At 43.5% G+C, this 27,035-nt stretch overlaps 1 protein-coding gene across 1 annotated transcript; it reads left to right on the top strand.

Annotated features, from left to right (window-relative positions):
- Positions 1 to 466: 466 nt before the first annotated feature.
- Positions 467 to 26,254, top strand: spcs3 (signal peptidase complex subunit 3). The gene is made up of 5 exons (XM_087973788.1): positions 467 to 688; positions 13,957 to 14,030; positions 16,362 to 16,438; positions 20,621 to 20,736; positions 25,420 to 26,254. Exons 1-5 carry the CDS (start codon positions 546 to 548, stop codon positions 25,550 to 25,552), a joined length of 543 nt encoding a protein of 180 aa, XP_087829914.1. The 5' UTR covers positions 467 to 545; the 3' UTR covers positions 25,553 to 26,254.
- Positions 26,255 to 27,035: the final 781 nt, after the last annotated feature.

Here is a 27,035-nt window from a genome sequence, read left to right as displayed (position 1 = left end):
GGTCAGTACAGACAGGGTTTTATTTGGGGGGGTGGGTACAGACAGGGTTTTATTTGGGGTGGGGTCAGTACAGACAGGGTTTTATTTGGGGGGGTCAGTACAGACAGGGTTTTATTTGGGGTGGGGTCGGTATAGACAGGGTTTTATTTGGGGTGGGGTCGGTATAGACAGGGTTTTATTTGGGGGTGGGTACAGACAGGGTTTTATTTGGGGGGGTCAGTACAGACAGGGTTTTATTTGGGGTGGGGTCGGTACAGACAGGGTTTTATTTGGGGGGGTCAGTACAGACAGGGTTTTATTTGGGGGGGTCAGTACAGACAGGGTTTTATTTGGGGGGGGAGCGCTAACAGGAGGAGCCTGAACCCCGGAACCCGCTTTCTGCCCCTTGTTTCCGCACGACCTCCAATAACGGCAGGAACCCGGTACCGGAAGTGCGGGCCTGTCCGCCTTCTTTTCCCCTCCCCCCGGCCGTGCTGCAGTCGGTGCGGGCCGCGGCTGCTTGGTTCTTTCTGTCGCCCTCCTCCTCCTCCTCGCCGCCGCCCACGATGAACACGGCGCTGTCCCGGGCTAACTCTCTGTTCGCCTTCTCTCTGAGTGTGATGGCGGTGCTGACCCTCGGCTGTTTCCTCACCACCGCCTTCAAGGACCGGACTGTCCCGGTTCACATTCAGGTCTCCAAAGTCATGTTGTGAGTAACACCTACTGCTCCCCCCCCCCATCATCACCCCCATCACCCCCCCCCCATCACCCCCCCCCCATCATCACCCCCATCACCCCCCCCCCATCACCCCCCCCCCCCATCATCCCCCCCCCCATCATCCCCCCCCCATCATCCCCCCCCCATCATCCCCCCCCCCCCCATCACCCCCCCCCCCCCATCACCCCCCCCCCATCATCACCCCCATCCCCCCCCCCCCCCATCACCCCCCCCCCATCATCCCCCCCCCATCATCCCCCATCACCCCCCCCCCATCACCCCCCCCCCATCATCAACCCCCCATCACCCCCCCCCCATCACCCCCCCCCATCATCCCCCCCCCATCACCCCCCCCCATCACCCCCCCCCATCATCCCCCCCCATCACCCCCCCCCATCACCCCCCCCCCCATCATCCCCCCCCCCATCATCCCCCCCCCCATCATCCCCCCCCCCATCATCCCCCCCCCATCATCCCCCCCATCATCCCCCCCCCCATCATCCCACCCCCATCACCCCCCCCCCCATCATCCCCCCCCCATCATCCCCCCCCATCATCCCCCCCCATCATCCCCCCCCCCATCATCCCCCCCCCCATCATCCCCCCCCCCATCATCCCCCCCCATCATCCCCCCCCCATCATCCCCCCCCCCATCATCCCCCCCCCATCATCCCCCCCCATCATCCCCCTTCCACCCCATCATCACGCCCTTCCCCCCCCATCATCTCCCCCCCTCCCCCCATCATCCCCCCCCTCCCCCCATCATCCCCCCCTCCCCCCATCATCCCCCCCTCCCCCCATCATCCCCCCCTCCCCCCATCATCCCCCCCTCCCCCCATCACCCCCATCATCCCCCCCCCCCTCATTCCCCCCCCCTCCCCCCATCATCCCCCCTCTCCCCCCATCATCCCCCCTCTCCCCCATCATCCCACCTCCCCCCATCATCCCCCCTCCCCCCACATCCCCCCCCCCATCATCCCCCCCTCCCCCCCATCATCCCCCCCTCCCCCCCATCATCCCCCCCCTCCCCCACATCATCCCCCCCCTCCCCCACATCATCCCCCCCTCCCCCCCATCATCCCCCCCCCTCCCCCCCATCATCCCCCCCCTCCCCCCCCATCATCCCCCCCCTCCCCCCCCATCATCCCCCCCCTCCCCCGCCATCATCCCCCCCTCCCCCCCATCATCCCCCCCCCATCATCCCCCCCCTCCCCCCCATCATCCCCCCCCTCCCCCCCATCATCCCCCCCCTCCCCCCCATCATCCCCCCCCTCCCCCCCATCATCCCTCCCTCCCCCCCATCCACCCCCCCCTCCCCCCATCATCCCCCCCTCCCCCCCATCATCCCCCCCCTCCCCCCCATCATCCCCCCCTCCCCCCCATCATCCCCCCCCTCCCCCCCTCCCCCCCATCATCCCCCCCCTCCCCCCCATCATCCCCCCCTCCCCCCCTCCCCCCCATCATCCCCCCTCCCCCCATCATCCCCCCCTCCCCCCATCATCCCCCCCCTCCCCCCATCATCCCCCCCTCTCCCCCATCATCCCCCCCCTCTCCCCCATCATCCCCCCCCTCTCCCCCATCATCCCCCCCTCCCCCCCCATCATCCCCCCCCTCTCCCCCATCATCCCCCCCCTCTCCCCCATCATCCCCCCCTCCCCCCATCATCCCCCCCCCCCCCCCCATCATCCCCCCCCTCCCCCCCATCATCCCCCCCTCCCCCCCATCATCCCCCCCCCTCCCCCCCATCATCCCCCCCCCTCCCCCCCCATCATCCCCCCCTCCCCCCCCATCATCCCCCCTCCCCCCCATCATCCCCCCCTCCCCCCCATCACCCCCCCCCTCCCCCCCATCATCCCCCCCCTCCCCCCCATCATCCTCTCACCCCTCTGCCCCCCTCCTCCATCCCCTTTCTTTCTCCCCCCCACCCCATCCCCATCCCCTTTTCGCTTCCTTCCTGTTTTCTTTTTAATATCCTGTTTTTATTGCTGAACCCCTCTGTATATTTTTCTCTCCCCAATGTTTTCACTGGTGTATGTATTTTTTTTTAATTTTTGAAACACGGTGTCCTAGTTTAGCCTTTCATTGCCTCTCTGCCTTACGTCTTGCACTGTTTTGTTCGTTTTCCATCTGGGTTTCCGTTCGATGCCCACTCCTCCACCTGAATGTTTGCTGTGAGCTGCCGCATGTTGTTATGAGGACTGCGTAGGCAGCTGAATGTACATTATCCTCTAAAATTTATGGATTTATAAATGGCGCCTACAAGAATAACATCGGTTTCCCCAAAACTGATTGTATTTGCCTTTCGACTCTGCTTTATGGTAGCTTTGACCTTTCTATAATCGGGGTGCTGCTGCCGGAGCTATTAACGTGTGTGTGTGTGAAGGAAGCGTAAATATCACCTGCTCCCAGCATTGTGTTTGACGTGTCTTAACCAGAACTGCACTTAAAATTTCAATATGTCAATTGTTTGTCTTCAAATTTCATTTCCGTTATAGCGACTGCCAATTGCTTTAGTCCACGTATCTACTGCTGTCTGACCCACACTGGAGATTATTACGTGCGATCGGATGAAAATCAAATGTAACGATGCAAATACAAAATAGGAGACAGAAAACAGCAGGTCGAGCAACATCTGTGGAGTAGCATTTCATGATTTCATCACAACTCAGATGTAGTGATACTGTTCGGTCTCATGCTTAGTTGAAACTGAATGCACTCGCCAAAATAATAGCCCCTGTTCCTAAATCTAAGTCCTAAATACGTGATGCATAACGGGTTTACTTTATTTTGAAATAGTTATGCTTTTTTTCACAGATTGCAAGTTTGAAATAAAAATAGAATTTGTTGGAAATTTTGTATAGCTTGCCTTGTGCCCTAATTTAGGAAATAGAGCGTTTGTGACACATCTTGATCTGTACATAGCTGAAGGTGTTTTACAAAGGTTTGAGCTTTGGGACAGGTATATGAGAATACAAGGTAACTTTTTAATAGAGGGCTGTAACAATGCTTTGTATTGTGGTTCTTGAGATGTCATTGTCTTCAGTTGGGAAATATGAAAACTAGACATTTGTAAAGCTACTGTGTTGTCTATGGTTCAAAGTCTCTTCCCATGTTACTGGATAGAATATGGAACAGTACAGCAAAGGACCAGACCATTTGGCCCACCATGTATGTGCCAAAAAGTATGGGATAACATGTCTACATTCAGTGCAAAAGTTTGGGTTGTCATCAGTAAGCTTTGGTCATTGTGAACTTGACCTCTAAAATGACTGTAGACTGGTATTTATGGTGCATAGTGTTTGATGCTCTGTGTGCTTTTGTATGGAACAACAGTAACATACTGAGGGTGCTGGATATTTAAAACAGGAAGTGATCAGAAACTCAGCAGGTCTGGTAACATCTGAGGAGAGAAACAGTTAATGTTTTGAGTCCATTGTGACAACCTTTCGGAACTGAAGAGATGGAAAAGCATTGTTTCGTACTGTAGAAAAAGGTGATGTGGACTGAAAAATAAGGCCAATAGTCAGATTAGTTATCACAGGTATCATAAAACACAAGGTAGACAAAATGGTAATGGTTGTAGAGGTGAAATTCTGTGTGTCTTCTATGATTCAAAGGCTTGATTTCTCTGTTCTTGTTGCCAACCTACCTTGGCATGGAGGCTGTATGCCTCAATGACATGAGCATTTTAAAAATGTGCAAGTTGAATTATATTCTGACTGTGTAGTAGAGTATGCATCTGTATGGAGTGAGTATCTGTGGGTATATAAAATTTCATATTGAATTTGTGGAAGACATGACAGTGTCATGTATGCAATTATTCATTGCAGTCACAGTGGAACTTTGGTTCCTTTTGATTGGAGACTATCATGTAAAACAAGGAGAAGTCTCGCAACTTGCACCCGGTTTCAATAGCACAGCATTCGTTGTGTCCTCTGATATCTTAGGGGTCACCATTTACCTGAACTGTTAATTGAACCATGCATGGGAGTACAGAAGGAGGATGTGGACTGGATGTGCTGTTTAAAAGTGGCTCCTTTACTGACATCTCAGTACTTTTCCAATAGCTGCACGACCCAAGTTCAGAATGGGATCATACACTCGTCACTTGTTTTGAATGTTTTTCCATTTGGAAAGTGTGACCCCTTCAAGGACTCTGACTGTTTGCTTGTTGCACTGTACTTGATACCAGTTCTTATTTCCCATGTATCCCTTAACAGTGCACAATGTTTTTAACTTAACAAATAATTAAGAATATATGGTCATTACTGTATTTTAATTTTTTGACAATAGTGTTGGGTGGGTAATTCCACTATTATAATGATTCAAGGAAAAACAGGCCAAAAGCTGCATTGATCACTAATGTGGATATGCGTTCTCTACTTATATTCCCAATCTGAAGAAAGGTCACTGGACTCTGTTTTCTCTCCGCATGTGTTATCAGACCCACTGAGTTTTTCTCGCAATTTTTGTTTTTGTGATGTTCTCTGGAATTTAGAAGAATGAGAGCCCATCTCATTGAGCTGTTAAAATTCTTCAAAGTTTTGACAGAGCAGATACTCGAAGGCTGTGTATGTTGGCTGGTTTGGTTAGAACAAGGGAACGTAGTCTCAGGATAAGGAATCAAACGTTTGGACTAAGATGAGAAAATTATTCAAAGAACTATCAATCTTATGAATTCTCCACCCCAGATGGTTATGGATTCTCAGTCATTGAATTATGCTTAATAAGATAAGTAGATGCTTTTGTGTAAAAGGAATCAAAGAATATGGGAATAGAGCAGACATTTGGAGTTGATGCAGGCCTTCAGTCATAGACTCACAGTACAGATACACAAGAAATAAGAGTCAGCTTATGAACAATAGTTACTTAAATTTCATCTGTATTCCCTTGGAAAGTTGTGCGATTGTTTTAACCTAGATCTAAAGGACAAAGAATTTGAATGGTATGTAGATAAGTATGTCCTCTGGTAGAGAATATTCAGAACACAGACCATTCATCTGGAAGACTGTGCACCGTGTCAAACCATTAAAAGATTTCCCTCCCAAAAATGGAATGGGAATTTTTTTCAAGATGTAGATACGTTTGTGAGGAGGTCAGGGTATTCGGGATGTGGAGCACAGGCAGGCAAATAGGGTTGTGGTGAATATCATCTCCAGAATGATTACAACCCAGCAGGAGACCTATCAGCCTTTGGGCTGGTTCTTGGCAAGCAATTCAGCTGGTTCTTGGCAAGCAATTCAGCTGGTTCCATTCCCCTAGGTTTATTCAGGAACTTTGCACTTTCTTTCTCTTTGGGTCTCTACCTGATTCTGTTTGAAAGCTCTGATTGTAAATATCTTGGCCGTTCTAGATCCTAAGCTCTTGCCCTGAATTTTTTAATAACAAGTATTTCCCTCGTGTTGTGATTAAATGGCACAACCAGCTTGAGAAACACACAGGCTAGGAATCTACCAAGCTTGAACTAAAGTTGTGGGTGTTAACCCTTAATTTCTGTCATGGGATGAACCTCTGCACTGTCTCCAAATATCTCCACGTTGAGTTTGCATGTTCCTGGCCCAATTCCATCTGGCTGAAGGCACCAAAATAGCAGTTAATTTAGGACTAAATGAAGCTTGCTGAGAACAGCTATTTGAATAGGTAGTTTGGGAATTGGTAATGTTGTACGAATGCTGAAATCATGCTTGAGGCACGTCAAAGGAAGTGTTAAAAGTAGAGTCCCTTGAATGCATGTGTTTCTGTGATAGTCCTCCAATGCTATTAACATCTATAATGTATTTTGGAGGGTGTCAGTTTTGCATTTTGACCACGCAGTTTTGAAGTTTTACAAGTTTTTCGAGGGGCTTTGCCTGAATGCCGATGATCCCATGTTATTTACCTAACTTTTTCAAAGTGCAGAGTAGTTGAAAATAGTTTATGCTACACTATTTTAATAGTTTAATTTATTCATTTTTAGTGGGTTATGGGTGTCATTGGCTTGTCCATAGTTGCCCTCGAGAAGGTGGTTGTGAGCTGCCTTCTTGAACTGCTGTAGTTTACCTGCTGTGGGCTGTCCCACCATGCCATGAAGGAGGGAATTCCAGGATTTTGATTCAGCTACAGTGAAGGAACTGTGATATATTTCCAAATCGGGATAGTGAGTGCTTGGAGGGGAATTTGAAGGTGGTGATGGTGGTGGTGGTGTTCCCATATTTTTGCTGTCCTTGTCCTTCTAGATGGAAGTGTTCTTGGGTTTGGAAGATGCTGTCTGAGGATCTTTGGTGAATTTCTATAGTGCATCTTGTAAGTAGCAGCAGTGTGTACTGAGAGTCAGTGGTGGAGGGAGTAGAAGCTTGTGGATGCAGTGCCAAAGTGGGCTGATTCTGGATAGTATAAAGCATCTTGAGTGTTGTTGGGGTGCACTCATCCAAGCAAGTGGGGAGTATTCCATCACATTCCTGACTTGTGCATTGTAAATGGTTGGCAGGCTTTTGAGAGTCAGGAGGGGAGTTATTCACTGCAGTATTCCTAGCCACTCTTTATGTGGTTTGTCCAACTAAGTTTCTAATCAATGGTAACTCCCAGGCTGTTGATAGTGGGGGATTAAGTGACAGTAACACCATTGAATGTCAAGGGGCAGTGGTTAGATCGTCTCTTACTGGTGATGGTCATAGCCTAGCATTGTGGCGTGAATGTTACTTGCCACTTGTCAGCGCAAGCCTAGGTATTGTCCAGAACTTGTGGCATTTGGACATGGACTGCTTCAGTATCTGAGGAGTCGCAAATAATGCTGAACATTGTGCAATCGTCGGCGAACATCCCCACTTCTGACCTTTATGGTGGAGGGAAGATCATTGATAAAGCAGCTGTAGATGGTCGGGGCGAGGACACTACCCTGAGGAACTCCTGCAGAGCTGTCCTGGAACTAAGATGACTGACCTTCAACAGCCAAGACCATCTTCCTATGTGTTGGGTATGGCTCCAACCACTGGAGAACGTTCGCCCAATACCCATTGATTTCAGTTTTTCTCCGGCTTCTTGATGCCACACTTGGTCGAATGTAGCCTTGATGTCAAGGATTGTCACTCCCACCCTCACCTCTGGAATTCTGATCTTTTCTCCATGTTTGAACCAAAGCTGTAATGAAGTTAGAAGCTGGCTGATTCAGGAGGAACCCAAACTGAGTATCACTGAGCAGGTTATTGCTGAGCAGGTGCTGCTTGATAGCACTGTTGATGACACCTTCCATCACTTTACTGATGATTTGAGAATAGACAGATGGGGTGGTAATTGGTCAGATTGGATTTGCCTTTTTATGTACAGGACATAGTTGGGCAATTTTCCACATGCCGAAAATGTGTTGCTGGAAAAGCGCAGCAGGTCAGGCAGCATCCAAGGAACAGGAGAATCGACGTTTCGGGCATAAGCCCTTCTTCAGGCTTATGCTCGAAACGTCGATTCTCCTGCTCCTTGGATGCTACCTGACCTGCTGTGCTTTTCCAGCAACACATTTTCAGCTCTGATCTCCAGCATCTGCAGTCCTCACTTTCTCCTCGACAATTTTCCACATGGTCAGGTAGATGCCAATGTTAACTCAGGGAGTGGCAAGTTCTGGAGCACACATCTTCAGTACTATTGCTGGAATGTTGTCAGGGCCCGTAGCCTTTGCAGTATTCGGTGTCTCCAACCATTTCTTGATTTCATGTGAAGTGAATCGAATTGACTGAAGACTGGTATCTGTAAAGCTGGAAACCACTGGAGGAGGCTGGGTTGGATCATCCACTCGGCACTTCTGGCTGAAGATTTCTGCAAAAGCTTTAGCCTCATCTTCTGCAGTGATGTGCTGGGCTTCACCATCATTAAGGATGGGGATATTTGCAGAGCTGCCTCCTCCTCCTCTGGTGAGTTATTTAATCATCTACCACCATTCACGACTGGATTTGGCAGAACTGCAGAGCTTAGATCTGTTATCACAATGACTAATGATTGGTGGAGTAGCCATCTGTTACACACTGCCTGATACACTTTTACGTATTGGTCTCGATCCAGACATCAAGGTTGTACTGTGTATAGAATCCTTATTTTAAGTGGCCAGTTCTCTAGGTCATCTGAAAATGCCAGACAGGTTTGTCTTGGGAGTTGTACTGGTGGCCTTTTTATTTAAAGGTTGCAGCTGTTGCTGGTATTATTTTGATTCCAAGTCTAAGTGGTTGAAAGTCTTTTGAGTCGCTGGAAGAAATAGTGGAATATATTTTGGAAAACCTGGTACTGATCGGTGCTGTGAAGTTCGCCTGTGCAGCAGGAGGTAGCATTGTCTAAAATATCGGGTACTATTTGTGTAGCTCAGCTGTCTGATCATGCTGGAGCTCAGACTGACAGAGTCTCTGGTGGTCTTAGAGAAAGACTTGGTTTTAAGTCAGTCAAGGGAAGTTGGAATGCCGCTGCGCTTCTGGCTCATTTGGAAATGACAGCAGTGAAATATACAATGGGTAGGAAGCAGCTGGACATTTTGGAGAAAAGTTAACAAAAGTACCAGTCAGAACCACTGTGTTCATTCCTAGGTAATAGATATAATGAAATATTGAATAACGTAGCTGCAACGTTTGTGAAGGCTTGTAGCTCAGGTTGAGGTTTAGGGTGTAGGTTTATTCGCTGAGCAGTAGGTTTGATATCCAGATGTTTCATTACCTGGCTAGGTAACACCATCAGTGGCGACCACCAAGTGAAGTGAAGCTGTTGTCTCCTGCTTTCTATTTATATCTTCTGGATGGGGTTCCTGGGGTTTGTGGTGATGTCATTTCCTGTTTGTTTTATGAGGGGATGATAGATTGTATCTAGATCTATGTGTTTGTTTATGGCGTTGTGGTTGGAGTGCCAGGCCTCTAGGAATTCTCTGGCATGTCTTTGCTTAGCCTGTCCCAGGATAGATGTGTTGTCCCAGTCGAAATGTTTTTTTTTCATCCATGTGTAGGGCTACGAGGGAGAGAGGCTCGTGTCTTTTTGTGGCGAGCTGGTGTTCGTGTATCCTGGTGGCTAACTTTCTTCCTGTTTGCCCTATGTAGTGTTTGTGGTAGTCCTTGCATGGAATTTTGTAGATGACGTTGGTTTTGTCCATGGGCTGTACTGGGTCTTTTAAGTTTGTTAGTTTTTGTTTGAGAGTGTTGGTGGGTTTGTGTGCTAATAGGATTCCAAGGGGTCTTAATAGTCTGGCTGTCATTTCTGAGACGACTTTGTATGGTAAGGTGGTTAGGGTTTCTGGCTGTGTTTGGTCTGCTTGTCGTGGTTTGTTCCTGTGGCACTCCAACCACAACGCCATAAACAAACACAGATCTAGATACCATCTATCAACCCCTCAGAAAACAAACAGGAAATGACATCACCACAAATCCCAGGAACCCCATCCAGGACAAACATATAAATAGAAAGCAGGAAACAACAGCTACAGCTTTGCTTCACTTGGAGGTCGCCACTGATGATACCTAGCCAGGTAATGAAACATCTGGATATCAAACCTACAGCTCAGTGAACAAACCTACACCCTAATAACTTAGCTGCCTATACTGACTATATGATTAACTGAATAATGACACGTATCGATTCAGTAAAGCCTTCAATGAATAGAATGTAACGAAAATATAGAAACCAGGAGCAGGGAGTGGGCCACATGACTTTTTTGAGTCTGTTGTATCATTTAATAGAATTGTGGCTAATCCTCTAACTCAATGCTGCATTTTCTCTTTCTCTCTACAGAGGTTCCTCGATTATTCCCACAATCGATTGCTGGATATCGGATTATCCGGCAAGGTCCCAAAGCTCAGCTAAACTGTTATCCGGCATTCCACTAACTGAACGAAATACTACCTGCCCATATCCTTCGGATAATCGAGGTTCCTCTGTATACCCTTTGTCTTCAAAACCTAGAAATTTATCCACCTCTTTCTTGAATATATCCAGTAGTTTAGTTTTCATTGCCTTCTGTGGTAAGCAATTCCACAGGTTCAGTAGCTTTTTGAGTGAAGAAAGCTTTCCTCATCTCAGTCCTAAATGGTCAACCCCATATCTTGAGGCTGTGACCCTTGTTTCTAGACTTCTCAGCCAGGGAAAACATTATCCCTGTATCTGTGCTGTGCCCTATATCCTGATAGGAGATATAAGAATAGGGGAGACTATTCGGTCCCTCAAACCTGTCTGATCATTGGTTTGACCATGATATTAACATTGACTCCATTCACTTTGTGATCCAGCTCTCATTGATGTAATGTGACTGTGCCTTTGAACATAGTAGAGGTGCACATCCCACATACCATCTCACAGAATAAATGGAGTGCTGACGGAGGCCATTCGACCCATCCGATCTACTTTGGCATCAATACTCAGCCAATCGCCTGCCTTTTCGCCAAAACTGTGCACATTGCTTCCATTTAAGGAATTATCCAATGCCCTCTTGAGTGCCTCAATTGGATCTGTCTCCTCCACATTTCCAGCAGCGCCGGCTGAGTGCAAAATCTTTTTCTGGGCTTGTGGGCTTGTGCACCCTCACCTGAGCAAAGGTGAACAGTAGTCCCACATCTGCCAGAACCCCTGGCAGTGGGAGAAGCAGGAAGAATGAAGAGAATTGGTACGGTATAGAACCCATAGCAACCTGCAATCCAACTATATTACCACAATAGGAAGACAGAGTTTAGAAACACTCACGGAGTCATTGATATATTGGATCAAAAGTTGTGTTTCTAGTATAGATTCCTGGAGAGGCACCATTTTACTCAGTCATTTCAAACGTGTTCTCTGTATGTTGTCTCTCACCTTAAAAAGTAATAATAACAGACAATATCGGAAATGCTCAGCCGTTCAGGCAGATTCTGTGGGAAGAAAAACACGATTCGAGTTTGTTTTGTAATCTTTATTCACTTGTTTCTGGGATGCTATCATGTTAAAAAGAAAATGCATTTTGTTGTTTGATTAAGCTAACTTACAGCAGAGGAAAGGCTCCTCCAGTCATCCCCCATCTTTAATAAAAACTGTTGCATTCACCTGCCCACCTCAGTGTCAGTGTTCATCAAATGTGGCCTTGTTGTAAAGTTCAGTCACTCTCCCCATACCTGTGGAGATGTTAATAGTGAATGCTGACACATTCGCTCAGTTGTGAACCTGTGGAATTCTCTCCCGCAGAAAGGTGTTGGGGTCACTTCTTTAGATACTTTCATACAGGAACTGGACCTGGCCCTTGTGGCCAAAGGGATCAAGGAGTATGGAGAGAAAACAGTGATGGGATACTGAGATTGTATGATCAGCCATGATCCTGTTGAATGGTGGTGCAGTCTTAAAGGGCTGAATGGCCTGCAGCTGCACTTGTTTTCTATGTTATCTTGTATTTTGAATGCTAGTGTTTTACAGTAGTTACTAGAATTGGGAATATGTTGGTAGGATGAAAACCTGTAGTGACCTCTAAGAAGCACAGCCTGAAAAGGAATTCTTGTAGTTTGGTTGTGTAATAAGCCGTGGGTCTGTAACTAGTTTGTAAAAGAAAATTCCAACTTGTGTTTACATTGATAAGGTTAGGATTTACACTGACCTTGTCTATTGAAAGCAGTGCTTGATCTTTAGATTGCCTACTTAGAATTGATTTTTCACTGTGGCAGTCCTTGGGGAGATTCTGGTATTACTTGATTAGATTATGCTGGTAGATTTCAAATTGTAGCTTTTCGAATCGCTTGGGAGTTTGGACAATTTGTATATGTTTAATACTGTTTGCGCATTGGATTCTAACATGGGCAGTAAGGTTGAAAAGGAAAAATTATTAGGGCTTTGAGAAAAGGTCTGGGAGGTGGGAGCTATTAACTGATGCTTTACAAAAGCCACTAAATGCATGGTGGGTTGAATGGCCATCATCCGAGATTCTCTGACTGTATTGCATCAGCTTAATGTGCTGCTCCAATTGTGAGAGTGTCTTACTGGCATTGTTTAATCCAAAATTAGTCTTCATGATACAATCTTGATTGTGTTTAGTCATTAGAGATTTGTAACTTAATGTCGATAAGATAAAATAAAAAGAGTGGCATGTGTATACACAGCATAGATTTGTTGAGCCAAATGGTATCTGATTCTATATGATAACTACTATGCAATGTTGGGACTGTTTCCACTCGGACCAGTACTGCCCTGTTACCATTGTTGACTCCCTAGATCTGTCCTCGGCCCCTCATGTTTTCTACAGATTGCCCCATGGTAACATCATCTGGCAAAAACAAACGCATGTAAAGGAAAACTAACAATACTTCTCTCAACTCCTCCAGTACTGCTAAATCAGTAATCCCTACAGTACTTGATGAGCAGAAATCTCCTCCGATTTTAAATTGTGAAAGAATTGAAATCGTTCCTTCAGCCCCCATTTCAAACTCCATTCCCTAATTACAAATTTGGTCATTCTGAACAACTAAATCAGTCTGTTTGCAACCTTTTGTGTTATGTTTGGCCCGAAATTGACCTCCAAATCACACATTTGGTCCATCCCTTAGAGTACCTATGTTCACCTCTGCAGCAACACTGAACTTTGCCCTAGTTTCACTCATCATCTGCAGTATCCCTAATTCATGCTTTTGTTACCTCTCCATTTGACTGTACTTCGTGCATACCTGGCTGGTATCTCCCACGTAAGCGTCTAAAGCCTTCTGTCTGTGTTTTAAATCACAACAAGTTCCTGTTTACTGATTAACCTATGTGTTCGCTGACCCACATTGCGTCTTAGTAAAGCAGCTTCTCAATTTAAAATTTCTCCTTGTCTTTGGACCTGTCCATGCTCTTGCCTAATGCTGTAAACTCCTCCATCTCCACTACTTGTCTGAGATATCTGCACTTACCTAATTCTGGCCTCTTGTATATCCCTCGTCAGCACTGGTGCCATTGCTGCATTGCCATTTCCCTAAGCAGTAGAACTCCCTAATATAACCTGCCCTCCCCCGCCCCTTTACCTTGACTTTATCTTTTTAAGACTCTTCATAAAGCACTCACTTTAGTTGTGATTTCTATCATCTGAACTACCAAAGATGTTGGTGTAAAAGTTTGACTTTTGAAGCCTCTCAAGATCCCTCCCAAAATGGGTTCAGCTTTTTTACCTTTTATAAAAGTGAATAGTCATTCTGAAATGTCATTGGCAGCTGATGCAAAGTCAGCATGTCTTGAACTCCCATGCATTTTTGCTGCTTTTCTACTCCATCTTTAACAACTATAAAGTATCTTGAATGTGGTTTGCGTAATAAAGGACTCAAATGTTTTTATTCCAGGAAAAATGTGGAAGATTTTACGGGACCCAGAGAAAGAAGTGACTTGGGATTGATCACATTTGACTTAACTGCGGATATCCTTTGAATATAATTTCCAAAACAGAATGCTGATTAGAACAGTGAACTTCTCTACCATGTGATTGTATCCAGTGAAATACAGGTTGTTCTGTTATAACCCGTTTCGTCAGCGCAAATTGGCTGTAACGTTACTGATGAATCATGGACATTGTTTGGATGTGGCGATCTTTCTGCTGAACAGGTAGAGCGGTTTTTCTATTAGCGGCCTTCTACAGTGCAATTTTCTCTAACACTTTTCAATAATGCGATTTTCTATAGCATTAGGTTGCAGAGGAACACCACTGTCGTGTTACAGCAGAACAACCTGTACTTTTGTATCAGCTTCGATTGGGAAGCTGCATAAATGATCCTAAAACATAGTGACATGTTGCAACATCTAAAACCCGTAAACTGAGGGATTTGAGTAGCACACTTGAAGTTTTAGTGCGAAGAGCCATGACATTGTCGAAACTGTTAAATACTTCTCTTTGTCTAATTAAGGTCTGTAGGACCAATGTTAAGAACAATATCAAAAAGAACATCGTAAATCCGATATAATTTGGAATGTCTGTTGTCAGCCCTGTTCAAATGCCAATGAATGGAACTGAGAGCAGGCAATCCTGCCACAGGATTTAGGCATGTTTCCCAGGCCTAAATGTTCAATATAGGCTAATTATTTATTTTAAAAATGTGAAATAATGGTGAGTATTCATTAGTATATCTGTCGGAATGCTTGTTTGAATGGTGGAGGTTCAATGCTGTATCTGTTTTAACATATTTTGACATGAATTGATCTTGCTTTTCTGAGAATTCTTGGTGCCACAAAGAAATGTTGTGTTGCCAGCAACACTGTATTTTCATTTTGTAAAGAGGCAATGGTGTCATAGTAATGTTACTGGACTTAGAACCTTAGGCTAATGGTTTGAAGACATGGTTTGAGTTCTTGATGATGATGATGATGATGATATGTGAATTTCATAAAATTCACGAATAGAAATCCATCTTAATAACAAACTCTCTTTGTCATGAGAATCTCATTTTCTTTGGGGTAGGAAATCCACCATCTTTATGACAATAGACAATAGGTGCAGGAGTAGGCCATTCAGCCCTTCGAGCCTGCACCGCCATTCAATATAATCATGGCTGATCATTCCTAATCAGTATCTTGTTCCTGCCTTATCTCCATAACCCTTGATTCCACTATCTTTGAGAGCTCTATCCAACTCCTCCTTAAATGAATCCAGAGAGTGGGCCTCCACTGCCCTCTGGGGCAGAGCATTCCACACAGCACCACTCTCTGGGTGAAGAAGTTTCTCCTGAGCTCTGTCCTAAATGGTCTACCCCGTATTTTTAAGCTGTGTCCTCTGGTTCGGCACTCACCCATCAGTGGAAATATGTTTCCTACTGCCAGAGTGTCCAATCCTTTCATAATCTTATACGTCTCAATCAGATCCCCTCTCAATCTTCAAAACTCAAGGGTATACAAGCCCAGTCGTCCAGTCTTTCAGTGTAAGGTAATCCTGCCATTCCAGGAATTGACCTCGTGAACCTACGCTGCACTCCCTCAATAGCCAGAATGTCTTTTCTCAAATTTGGAGACCAGAACTGCACACAGTACTCTAGGTGTGGTCTCACCAGGGCCCTGTACAGCTGCAGAAGCACCTCTTTGCTTCTATACGCAATTCCTCTTGTTATGAAGGCCAGCATGCTATTAGCCTTCTTCACTACCTTCTGTACCTGCATGCTTGCCTTCATTGACTGGTGTACAAGAATACCTAGATCTCTCTGTACTGCCCCTTTACATAAATTGATTCCATTGAGGTAGTAGTCTGCCTTCCTGTTCTTGCTACCAAAGTGGATAACCATACATTTATCCACATTAAACTGCATCTGCCATGCATCTGCCCACTCACCTAACTTGTTCAGGTCACCCTGTAATCTCCTAACATCCTCATCACTTTTCACTCTGCCACCCAGCTTTGTATCATCAGCAAATTTGCTAATGTTATTGCTGATGCATATGACTCCAGACCCACAGCCATGTGTTTAGCAATCATGGATGGGAAATAAATGCTGGCCAATCCTTCAATGCCTGCATCTCAAGAGCGTACATTTTGTAAAATCACAAACTTTATATTTCTTGTGGCATTTTCTCCAAATAGAAATAAAATTAAGTGCCCCTGATTATAGTTAGTCCACTTCAGAACCTTGAGTTGGACTGAAGCAAGAGCAGAAACTGCCAACTTGCTTTGTGGTTTGTTTTAAAAAAAGTTTGAGAAGTGTGGAATTTGCCACTAGTTAACCTTTATTTTTACTGCATATTCTTTTTTTCTTTAACTGCATTATACATTTGAAGCCAATATTTGACTGGAATGTCAAACAACTCTTCTTGTATTTATCAGCTGAGTACAAAACCAAGAATAATGTGAGTATGTTTTCCCAATTTAAATTTTAAGAATATCTGACTGTTTTCTGTGGCAGCAATATGAAAATTTGAAGGTTGCATTCCTCTGTTCAGTTCCAGAATTATAGAGAGAGCTTGGAGTGCAAGAGGGAGAATTCAATCTGTCATGGCCCATGCAAGAAATATTAGCATAGGTAGAACTGGGAATGATGATCTGTTGGACGAGTCTGAGAAGCTAAATGCAGAACAGCACAGATGATGATCTCCAGATTTTTGTCTGATCCACATTTAAATTAGCAAATTGTCATAAACTTAGACTAGATTTGTGTCTGAAAGATGATCTGGTTGGTAGACTTTTGATTCTGTGCTGGAGACATTAGGGTTGAAACTTTATTGCTGGAACAGCACAGCAGGTCAGGCAGCATCCAGGGAACAGGAGATTCGACGTTTCGGGCACAGGCCCTTCTTGAAGAAGGACCTGTGCCCGAAACGTCGAATCTCCTGTTCCCTGGATGCTGCCTGACCTGCTGTGCTGTTCCAGCAATAAAGTTTCAACTTTGATCTCCAGCATCTGCAGACCTCACTTTCTCCTTGGAGACATTAGGAACTGCTTTGCTGGAATCGGCGCTACTTAAACTTGTTCAAATGACAGTGGTTTCAATCATACGAATTGGCAGCAGTAGTAGGTCACTCACCCCTTCTAGTAAGATCCACAAATTCAGTAAGATCATGGCTGATCTGGTTACTCTTTCTGTAGCCATATAATCTTCCAGTTTTAATAGCATTAACTTTTAATAACGTGGATAGCTTTTTTACTTCCTAATTTATCTATCCTACCTTAACTTTCTTCCTCAAAAGGTAGTGCAACCAGAGTCTTGGAAGAATTCGATGAACATACTGAAACCCGCTGGGGGATAATAAATCCCTAGTTCTTGTGAATTATGTCCTTAAATTAAATTAACAAAACAAAATGGATAATTGTTAGATTCATGAAAAAGCCCTTTCAAAAACAGCAAATAAAAAACAATTTAGGCTTTGGAGCAGCAAAGTGATTTGGGAAAAAATTACAATAACTGGCAAACTTTGGTAAAGGGATTTAATGACTAAAGTAACAGCAAGGGGAAAATAATGGGTTTGTGCAAATGTGAATTTGCAGCAAAACAGATGAATTGACAGAAATAAGTTAATTTAATTGATGGAGACATGGTGTGAGTGGTCATTAATGAAATGCCTGACTATTTTTACTTTTAGAAAAAAGGTTGGAAAGGGGAAACGAGATGTGTGGTAAAGGTGCCTGTCCTGATAACAAAGGGAAGTAGAGGAAAGGGATCTTGGCTCAGAAACTGGCAATGTAGAATTGGTTTGGATAAAGCTTAAAAAATGACCAGGAACAGAAGCATTTGTAAGAGTAGGTTCTCTTGCATTGTAGTAGTGCAAAGAGTGTAAATCTGGAAGTTAACGTGCATGATGTGGGGGGCAATATGGTATTCATAAGGGCTTTAATCTTATAATTTTATATCCAGTATTAGAGCGTTGTATGAGTTCATGGAATTTATTCAAGATAGTCTTTTAGATCAGTTTATCATTGAACCATACATATTTGGACATAAAATGAAGTAGCGAGTTTTGAGAAGACTTGTAGCTCAGGTTGATGTTCTGGATGTAGGTTTGCTCGCTGAGCTAGAAGGTTCATTTTCAGATGTTTTGTCACCATTCTAGGTAACTTCAGTGAGCCTCCAAACGAAGCATAGCTGATGATTCCTGCTTTCTTTGGGTTGCTGATGTCAATGAACATCAACTAGCCACAAAACGACATGACCCTCTCTCACTAGTATCCTTACATACAGTTGAGGAAGGACACCACTTCGACTGGGACAACACATCCATCCTAGGACAAGCCAAACAAAGACACATACGAGAATTCCTAGAAGTATGGCATTCCAACCAGAACTCTTATCAACAAACACATTGACTTGGACCCGATTTACCACCCCTGAGAAAATGAACAAGAAATGCTGTCATCGCAGGAATTGACATCACCAACCCAAAGAAACAAGCATATAAATACAAAGCAGGAATCATCAGCAGTGCTTTGTCCGGAGATTCACTGAAGATGTTACCTAGTATGGTGATGAAACGTCTGAAAATTAATCTTCCAGCTCAGTGAGCAAATGTACATCCATAAAATGAACTTGCTAGATTTGTGGTGAGGATTTTGCAATTGGATGCAAAGGGGCTGAGAGAGCACCACAATCTCGACTACTTGTGTCTGAAGGCTGAATTGGCCATAACGGATTGGGCAATTTGATTGTAGACTTAGCAAAGGCATATATCCATCATTGACAATAAATACACATTTCCTCAAAGACAGCACAGTGATCAAATTGTCTAACAGTAGTTAGTAAGTGAAGCTAAAATAGTATTAGATTAAATGGAGAGGCTGTGAAAAATGCCTAAAAGGGGAGTGAACCTGGGAATTGTAGAAATTAGCAAAGGCTGATCAAGGAATTGATGGACAAAAAGGGATAAAAATAATGATTAAACTGACAAGAGACTTTTATAGATTGTAAGAATGTCTATCGCTAAGTAAATAGTAAAACGATCAGTGAATGTAACCTTGGATGTCGTAGAGGCGAAGACAGAAGAAACAATGCTGAGGAATAAGGAAATTGCAAAAACACAAAGTGAATACTTGTTTTCATGGTAGGAAGCCTAAAACTTTCCTGGAATAATGGAGCATTAGTGGCTGGAAGAATAAGAGAAGTTGATTATTATTCATGTGGAAAAAGACTGCAGAAAGCTACCTAAGAAGGATTTGGGAATCCTCCTGTATGAATCTCAAAAATCTAGCATCCAAGTTCAGCAGGTAATGAAAAAGTCAAATGGAGCATTTTCCTTTGGTTGAGGGCATTCAGTATAAAAATATGGACGGTTTACTAAAGCTGTACATGACCAAGTCAGACTGCAGGGTTAGACCCTTGCCCAAGGAATGGTATATTCACATTGGTGGTAGTTCAGTAGTTTCCATGGCTGATACTGGTTATGGAAGTGCTGTCTTAAAATAGGTTGAGTGGGTTGGGCGTGTACGCATTGAAATTTAGAATAACGAGGGGTGACCTTTATTGAAACATACAGGATTCTTAGGAGACTTGGAAGGATGGATGTGGAGTGGTTGATTCCCCTTGTAGGAGAGCCCAGGACCAGCAGGCATAGCTTCAGAGTAAGGGGTTGTCCACGCCGGACACAGAAAAAGAGGAATTCCTTCTGAGGATTGTGAATCTGTGGAATTCTTTATCACACAGGACTGTTGAAGCTGGGTCATTTAGATTATTCGAGATTGGAACAAATAGTTCACAGAGAAAGGCAGAAAAGTGGAATTGAGGGTTATCAGATCAACCATGATCTCTTTGAATTGTGGAGCAGGCCTGGGCTGAATGGCCTACTTCTACTACTGTCTTATGGTCTTGTTTATCATAATGGGAATGGATTACATCAACATCCCATTCGCCATTCCAGTCAAAACACACACTTTTTTTTGAGGAGCTTGACAGGATTACTGCTGGGAGGATATTTTCCCAGCACAGGAGGTCTTTGATATAATGGTCTCACTCTGGGCTGTGAATCTCTGAAAGTCCATGTCAGAGAGTTGTGGGTGCTCAGTCATTGAGCACACGAAAGAGAAAGATCAATCTGTGTTTGGATAGTAAAGAAATTGAGAGCGAAGAGAATAGTAAGGGAATATGAAGCAGAAGATCTAGCTGAATGGTGATAGGAATTAAATGACCCGTTCCCATTTCACGCGTTCTTAATTTTCAGATTCTTGATGCTAACTTGGGGTAATGAGTTGAAGCAGACATTACCATAAGGATGGCTGTTAGAGAGAGAGTGTGTGTCCGTGTCCGTGTCCTCCAGACTAGGCTGAGGGGAAAAGCAATATGGCTTGGTGAATCTGATTTAAACTCTCCAAATGAAAGAAACACTTGGTAAGTCAGTCCTAGTCCGTGGAGAGCAGATGGGTGAAAATGTCTCAGGTGTGTGCCCTTTGGTGAAACTGCCTCCATGCAGACGCAAGCTGAGTATTTACAGAATTCTTTTGTAGATTTTCAGCACCTGAGACTTTTTGGTGTTGTTATGAAGTGTGCCCTGGCACCAGTCGTACTGTGTTGTCCATACAAGTTATTTGCATTTTGTTTGAAAATACAGGCACTGAACCAAGTTGTTCTCTGGGACAAGATTGTTCTTCGTGGCGATAAGACAAAATTGGATCTGAAAGATGTGAAGTCAAAATATTTCTTCTTCGATGATGGAAATGGCCTCAAGTAAGACACTTTATGCCCATTTATCCATCTCTCACTTAATGTAGCAGCTTTTGCCAAGCTGCAGTTCTTTAAAGCAGCCATAACTAATTGAATTAATGCACTTATCTGTGATGCACAAATGACTGTTAATCCCCAGTGAGGCTAAGCAAATGATTTACAGACGTCACAGGCAGGATGTGATGAGAAATATCGAACTAAAAATAAGTGTGTTAGTAAAATACAGCTCCGTCAGCATTTGAAAACAGACTGAAGCAACAGTGAAAGGTTCTGATTGTCGCATTATCTTGTCTTTCCAGTTGAGTGCTGGCTTTGGTTTGTATGCTGTATTCATTCCCTGAGAGTAAAGGAGGGGATTCTGTATTTGCTTTCCTTACTATTCAGTTTGACCAAACTGACAGCACCCTCTTACAGATTGCATTTCAAATCTTGAGTAAATTGAAGTATCACAAACAATGACTATGAGCCCGTGGTGACCTAAATTTGCACCATTATGTAGATGGTGGTACAACAATGGTTGGACAATATTTGGGCTGGGAGGGTGTGGTGGAAAAAGATTATGTTCTCCTGCAGAATCATTTAGCTTGATTATTGGGGGGGGGGGGGGGGGGGAGGGGGAGGAGTGCAAAACACAATAAATAGAGAACTGATGTAACTGGTTGAGGTGGAATTTTCTAAAGGCTGTGAATCAGCTAAAGAAAGCATCAACACTAGGCTGCTCTTCCTTTGATAATAGCACTGTTCTGATACACTTATCAAAACTTAGGTTGACACTAAGTTAGTATTGACTGTGTTTTGGTTTGCTGGAAATTGGAGTTACAGCTGGGCTTTCTTAAAATGCCTTTTTCTCATGTTAACTCATATACAAACGCTCAAAGGTATGTTCTCTCTCTCTCTGTCTCTGATTCACATCAGAAGCTTTGAGATTAAAGTGAAATTCTTAAATGATCAATAATGTTGACTATTTTTCATCTGCCCAATGTGCGAACTAACTGTGAAGACAGTGAAAGCAACAAGAACATGTTGACCTAATGTCTGGCCGTTGGATTTATTAAGTTTTGAATAAAACATTAAATTTCTATTTAAACACGATCACCTGAGTTTTAAATGGACAGCTATTAGAAAATGTACTGGGGTGGAGAAGTGAGAAAGAAAGAGATGTGTTTGAGCATCATCTCTTACGAAACAGAGAAGGAGAATGATGAAAGATGGGTGTAGAGAGTTAGGTCAAAGTTGTTGTTCATAGATCAGCACCTCCTGAGCGGATTGAGGGGGTAACTACACTTGAGCAGCATTATAGTCCAACACAGGTCTGACTGGCACCAAAACATTGCCCAGTCATCCGTTCTATGCTATTAACCTTCCAGCTTTAGCACATTTTCCAGTCTAGCCATTAAGGACATGGATTATTCACATCAGTGAATCAGAAATGGATACACAAGAACACCATGTACATAACTGTTAGTGGCTAGCAATAAAACTTCTACTTTTATGATTAGTTGCAATAGATTACTAATTTAGACAATGAAGCTTTCTGCCTCAAATGATGAATGTAATCTTCCTAATGCTGTGACTGGTTTGAAGTGTGAGGAATGTTCAGGAAGATCGTCTTTGTAGAGTTTGGGAAGTAAGACTGTCATTAGGAAAATACCAAATCTTTACGTAGGATGTAATGGTTTATTTGAGAGAGGTTGAAAAAAGGTTTGGTGATTTATGGGAAACTTGTGGTGCGCGCAAGATGATATTTGTTTGCCCTTCAAGGCAAGGGCTCAGATTGGGTCCGTGCTATCAGGGTTGTAGTGAAATCTGCATGTTTGTTACACTTGTCAGGGCCTTCAGCTTTTATAGCTAATGTCTACTGCTGGAATTTTTAGATTCCTTCTAAAATTAGACTAATTTGGTTAGCTGTTGGTAGCATTGTCAAAGCCTTAACACAGGACTTCTCAAAGTGGGGGGTGGCAGGAGTAGTTGGTAGTGATATTTGTGCGAAGAGGGGTCCGGATCTCACATGGAGTCACTAGCAGGTATTTTGGGGTCCTGAGGCAGCAGCTGAGTTACCACAGCTGTACTCCTGTGCATGCAGTTCTCACGTGGGTTGTGATATTTTTTCAAACTTCAATATATTAGGATTTGGGATTTCGGAATCCTGTTTCTACTATTTCTTACTCCGTTTAATACATTTTTTTTAATGTACATCAAAGAAGACTCCTTGTGTTAATTTTTTAGTAGATGCTTTTTTTTGTTAAAGCGGCTCGTAATGTGGTTAAATCCACAACAAAATGAACCCTGCCACTGCTAGTTTGTATCCCTTGGTCCATACTGTGTTACTTAGTTGCTCTTGGCCAGGAATATTGCACTGAACTGTGATCCAGGGAAAGTCAGGCAGAGGCTAAAGCAGCAGGAATTCACATTTTATCCAGTGATTCATTTTGGGAAAGTGCACGTGTGAATAATATTTGAAGATCCATATTGCATCATCCTGAATAGCTGACCTTTGCTGTGTGAACCAAAGACATGATATAATATCAGTGTTGTTTCCCATCAGTGAAAGTACATCCCTGGGAGAGTCTTTACAGAGAGGTGGTAGGCAGTGATGTTAGATCAGATGTTCACTCATTAATGCTGAAGTGCCATCAAGGACCGTAACGGTGACATTGTAGAATTTAAAATTTCCAAAACCTCGAGCTGATTTCTACTGACGCTGTTGATTCTCAATCCTATTTGTAAATCTGTTTTGGCTAATGTTTGGATAGAAATGTGTGTGGATGACTAGTTCCAGAACAGGCAACTAGTGAAACATTTCATGACACATAGAACATAGAACAATACAGCACAGAACAGGCCCTTCGGCCCACGATGTTGTGCCGAACATTTGTCCTAGCTTAAGCACCTATCCATGTACCTATCCAATTGCCGCTTAAAGGTCACCAAAGATTCTGACTCTACCACTCCCACAGGCAGCGCATTCCATGCCCCCACCAGTCTCTGGGTAAAGAACCCACCCCTGACATCTCCCCATACCTTCCACCCTTCACCTTAAATTTATGTCCCCTTGTAACACTCTGTTGCACCTGGGGAAAAGGTTTCTGACACAGGTTGAAAATGATTCCGTTTGGGTACACCACAGCACTGGCAAAAGTCTTGTGTTCTTTGAAATTCTTTTTGGGGAGAAGGAAGATCAACCTCCTGAGGGAGAAAAGAATAAAAGGTCACCATGGATTTAAACGAGGAAAGACAAAAGAAGGCTCAATTGGAATGTTAGCACCATAAGGAAATACTAGGCAAACTGCCCTGTTTGCAGTGTTATCCTTTGTAAATAATACCACTTGAACAGTGGTTCAGTGGCTAGCACTACTGCCCCACAGCGCCAGGGGCCCAGGTTCGATTCCAGCCTTAAGCAGCTTTCTGTGTGAGTTTCCTCTGGTGCTCTGGTTTCCTCCCATAGTCCAAAGATGTGCAAGTTAGGTGAATTGGCCATGCTAAATTGCCCATACTGTCCAGGGATATGCTGCATAAGTGGATTAGCCATGGGTTTCCAGAGATTTGGTGGGATGCTCTTCATAGAGTCAGTGTGGACTTGATGGGCAGAATGGCCTGCTTCCACACTATAGGGAACTGCACCTCCCTGCCTTTTGTCTACTTCATTTAAGATGTTCCTTAAAACTAACTTTTCAGAGGAGATTCAGGATTTGTCTTCTGAAAAGAGATTGAGCAGGTCATAATTTGAAGATGAGATGTAACGGATTTAAAACTGAGATGAGGAGAAATTACTTTTGTCAGGGTCTTGAATATGTGGGCTTCATAACCTGAGTGTTGTGAATGCTGGGGTATTGAGTAAATTTGAGGAGATACAGAATTTTGCTTAGTAACAATTGAAAGGCTATGGCGAGCAGGCAGGAAAATGGCATTAAGGCTGAGACGATATCAGCCATAATCATATTAAAGGTGGAAGATGTGCTTTCTTCCACCTGACAAAGGAGCAACACTCTGAAAGCTTGTGATTTCAAATAAACCTGTTGGGCTACAACCTGGTGTCATGAGACTTCTGACTTTGCCCACCCCAGTCCAACACTGGCACCCCCACATCATGGCTGCTTTGATCAAGTTATGATTATCTGCCCTAATATCAATTTGTTTGCAGCTCAGTGTCAAGTTTTTTGTTTTAATTGTTCAGTGATGTGCCATGGATGGTATATTACTCTGAAGGTGTTTCTGTAAATATTTGTTGTAAAGGTTATTCAAAGTGAAAAAGATTTATTTTCAAACTAATTGCTTGCTCTTTCTTGTCAAATGCTCTTGAAGCTCACTAGACTTTATAACTTACAATAGCTCCAAATTGCATTTAAATAGCACAACATCCTAAAGCACTTTTACAGGAATATAATCAGATTAAAATTGTCCAAGAGGTAGCTTTAAGGACTGATTTATCAGGAAGAGTTAGCAGAAGTCAAGCATGGGATTTCAGATCTGGGGTAGAGGTGCCTGAAGGCATACTGCCGTTTGCAGGGGGAAGAAAGGTGTGGATGCACAAGCTGCCAGAATTGGTAGGGCACAGTGTTCCTAAAGGGTGATAGGGCTGGACCTAGGGAAGGACAAGAATATGAAGAAGTTGGGTAGTAACTCATGTAAATGATTATGTTGTCCCATTGACGCATGACTTATACAGTTGACATTTTCTTTTGACAGGGGTAATGAAAACATCACTTTAACTCTGTCCTGGAATGTGGTTCCAAATGCTGGGATTCTGCCTCTTGTAACGGGTACAGGCCACATTTCTGCCGCTTTTCCAGATTCCTATGAGATGACAAAGAACTATTGAACTTTTGACTAATTTCCTTTTGTTATATTACCTTTTATTGTTGTAATTTGAAACTCATAACTTGGAACATATTTTTATATCCAAATATCATGTCTGTGTGGCTGGGGTGAAAATAAATCTGTGAATTCACCCAAGTGAAAAGAAAATGGGTGACAGTTTTGTATTTTTTGTAACAGGCGCACAAGAAATCCTTTTGCATTGTAATGCTTGTGTCCAGATTCAATTCCCATTATATAACTGAGATGGATTGCACTTGTTGGGGGAGGTGTTGGACAGATTTATTTCTGTGCAATTCTTAGTTCCTACAATCTCCCAACCTCCCAAGTCCGGAAAACACTTTCTCCCTCTAGTGTTCAATTGTTCATAACACACATTGGCAATACTGTATACTGTTTGCAACATGAGTTCCAAACAATTTCTTTTCCAAAGCCAAAACTCATGTTATGACTTTGCCAGCCATTAAGTATATTGAGAAGGGAGAGAACTCAGTCTCAACTGTGCTTTCTCTGCTTCCCCAGCCCTGACCAAAACAAAAGGCCACCTTGACTCATCCTTGAAGAAAATGACTGCTTTCTTAATAATTATGGTACTTCGTAATTCCTCCTCTAACTTCTCAAATTCTAGTCTAAAGCTGTAAGAGGTCTCTGTTTATTCAAGCAGGGTAAAGATTTTCTTTTTACAATAAAACAAAATTGAATCCTATTTCTCAAATACAGATGGACTGTTTTATTTCAGGACTGGTCGCATTTTTCTTTGCATATTAACAACGCAGTAAATTGAAGCAGGTGTATTTATATCGAGCAATCTGAAGGCATTAATTGCTGGAGTCTGAACTTTGTTTGTATCCTACAGCACAGCAGCTTTTATACTGTTTAATTACTGTGAATTGCAATGTACCTATTCTGTGGAACAGAATATATTAGTATATTTTGTGCTTTTTATTTGATGATTAGTCAGACTGCGTGGATGTCTATAAATATAGAGACCTGAGCCTGAGGAAGATTTTTAAACTGATTAAAGTTAGGCTGACTGTACTAGCGTAGAAAGTATGTTTTGAATAAAGGGGTTTGTTTTCATTTTGTCTGTGAGCAGTTAAGCGGTCATGGTTTTTTTTCCTTATTGCCCCCTTCCTTCCCCATAAATGTATAAATTAAAGGAACACCGATACATACCATGCCATCTGCCATTTTACCTAATAGCTTCGCAATCTGGACTGACTGTAGACATTGAGATTGCATATGTGTTCTTCATGCTTTTAGTTTAGTCTGTGTTCAAATGGCCGACAGTTTTAGTGACACTGCAGTAACGCTGGAAATCAGATAAGCAATACATTTTATTGCACGCAATTTGCTCCTGAAGCACATCATCTTGTTTTTCCGGGTTTCCGTGGAGATACGATAAGACGTTCTAAAAATAATTACAACCTAACACAATTAGATGCTTTCCACATTTCTCCTCCAAAATAAATTTTACAATTAGAATT

Source organism: Chiloscyllium plagiosum, unplaced genomic scaffold, assembly GCF_037043375.1.
Source record: "Chiloscyllium plagiosum isolate Xiang-an unplaced genomic scaffold, Cpla_swu_hap1 HiC_scaffold_2, whole genome shotgun sequence".
Classification (NCBI taxonomy): domain Eukaryota; kingdom Metazoa; phylum Chordata; class Chondrichthyes; order Orectolobiformes; family Hemiscylliidae; genus Chiloscyllium; species Chiloscyllium plagiosum.
Note: the sequence above shows the minus strand (reverse complement) of the source record. Positions and strands in the feature narration are given on the sequence as shown.

Bases quoted from the DNA above. Each gene is read 5' to 3' on its own strand.
- spcs3 (XM_087973788.1), top strand. From the start codon at position 546: ATGAACACGGCGCTGTCCCGGGCTAACTCTCTGTTCGCCTTCTCTCTG. The intron at 689-13,956 runs GTGAGTAACACC...TTTTTATTCCAG, and splicing joins CAGGTCTCCAAAGTCATGTT to GAAAAATGTGGAAGATTTTA. The intron at 20,737-25,419 runs GTAAGACACTTT...TTCTTTTGACAG, and splicing joins GATGATGGAAATGGCCTCAA to GGGTAATGAAAACATCACTT.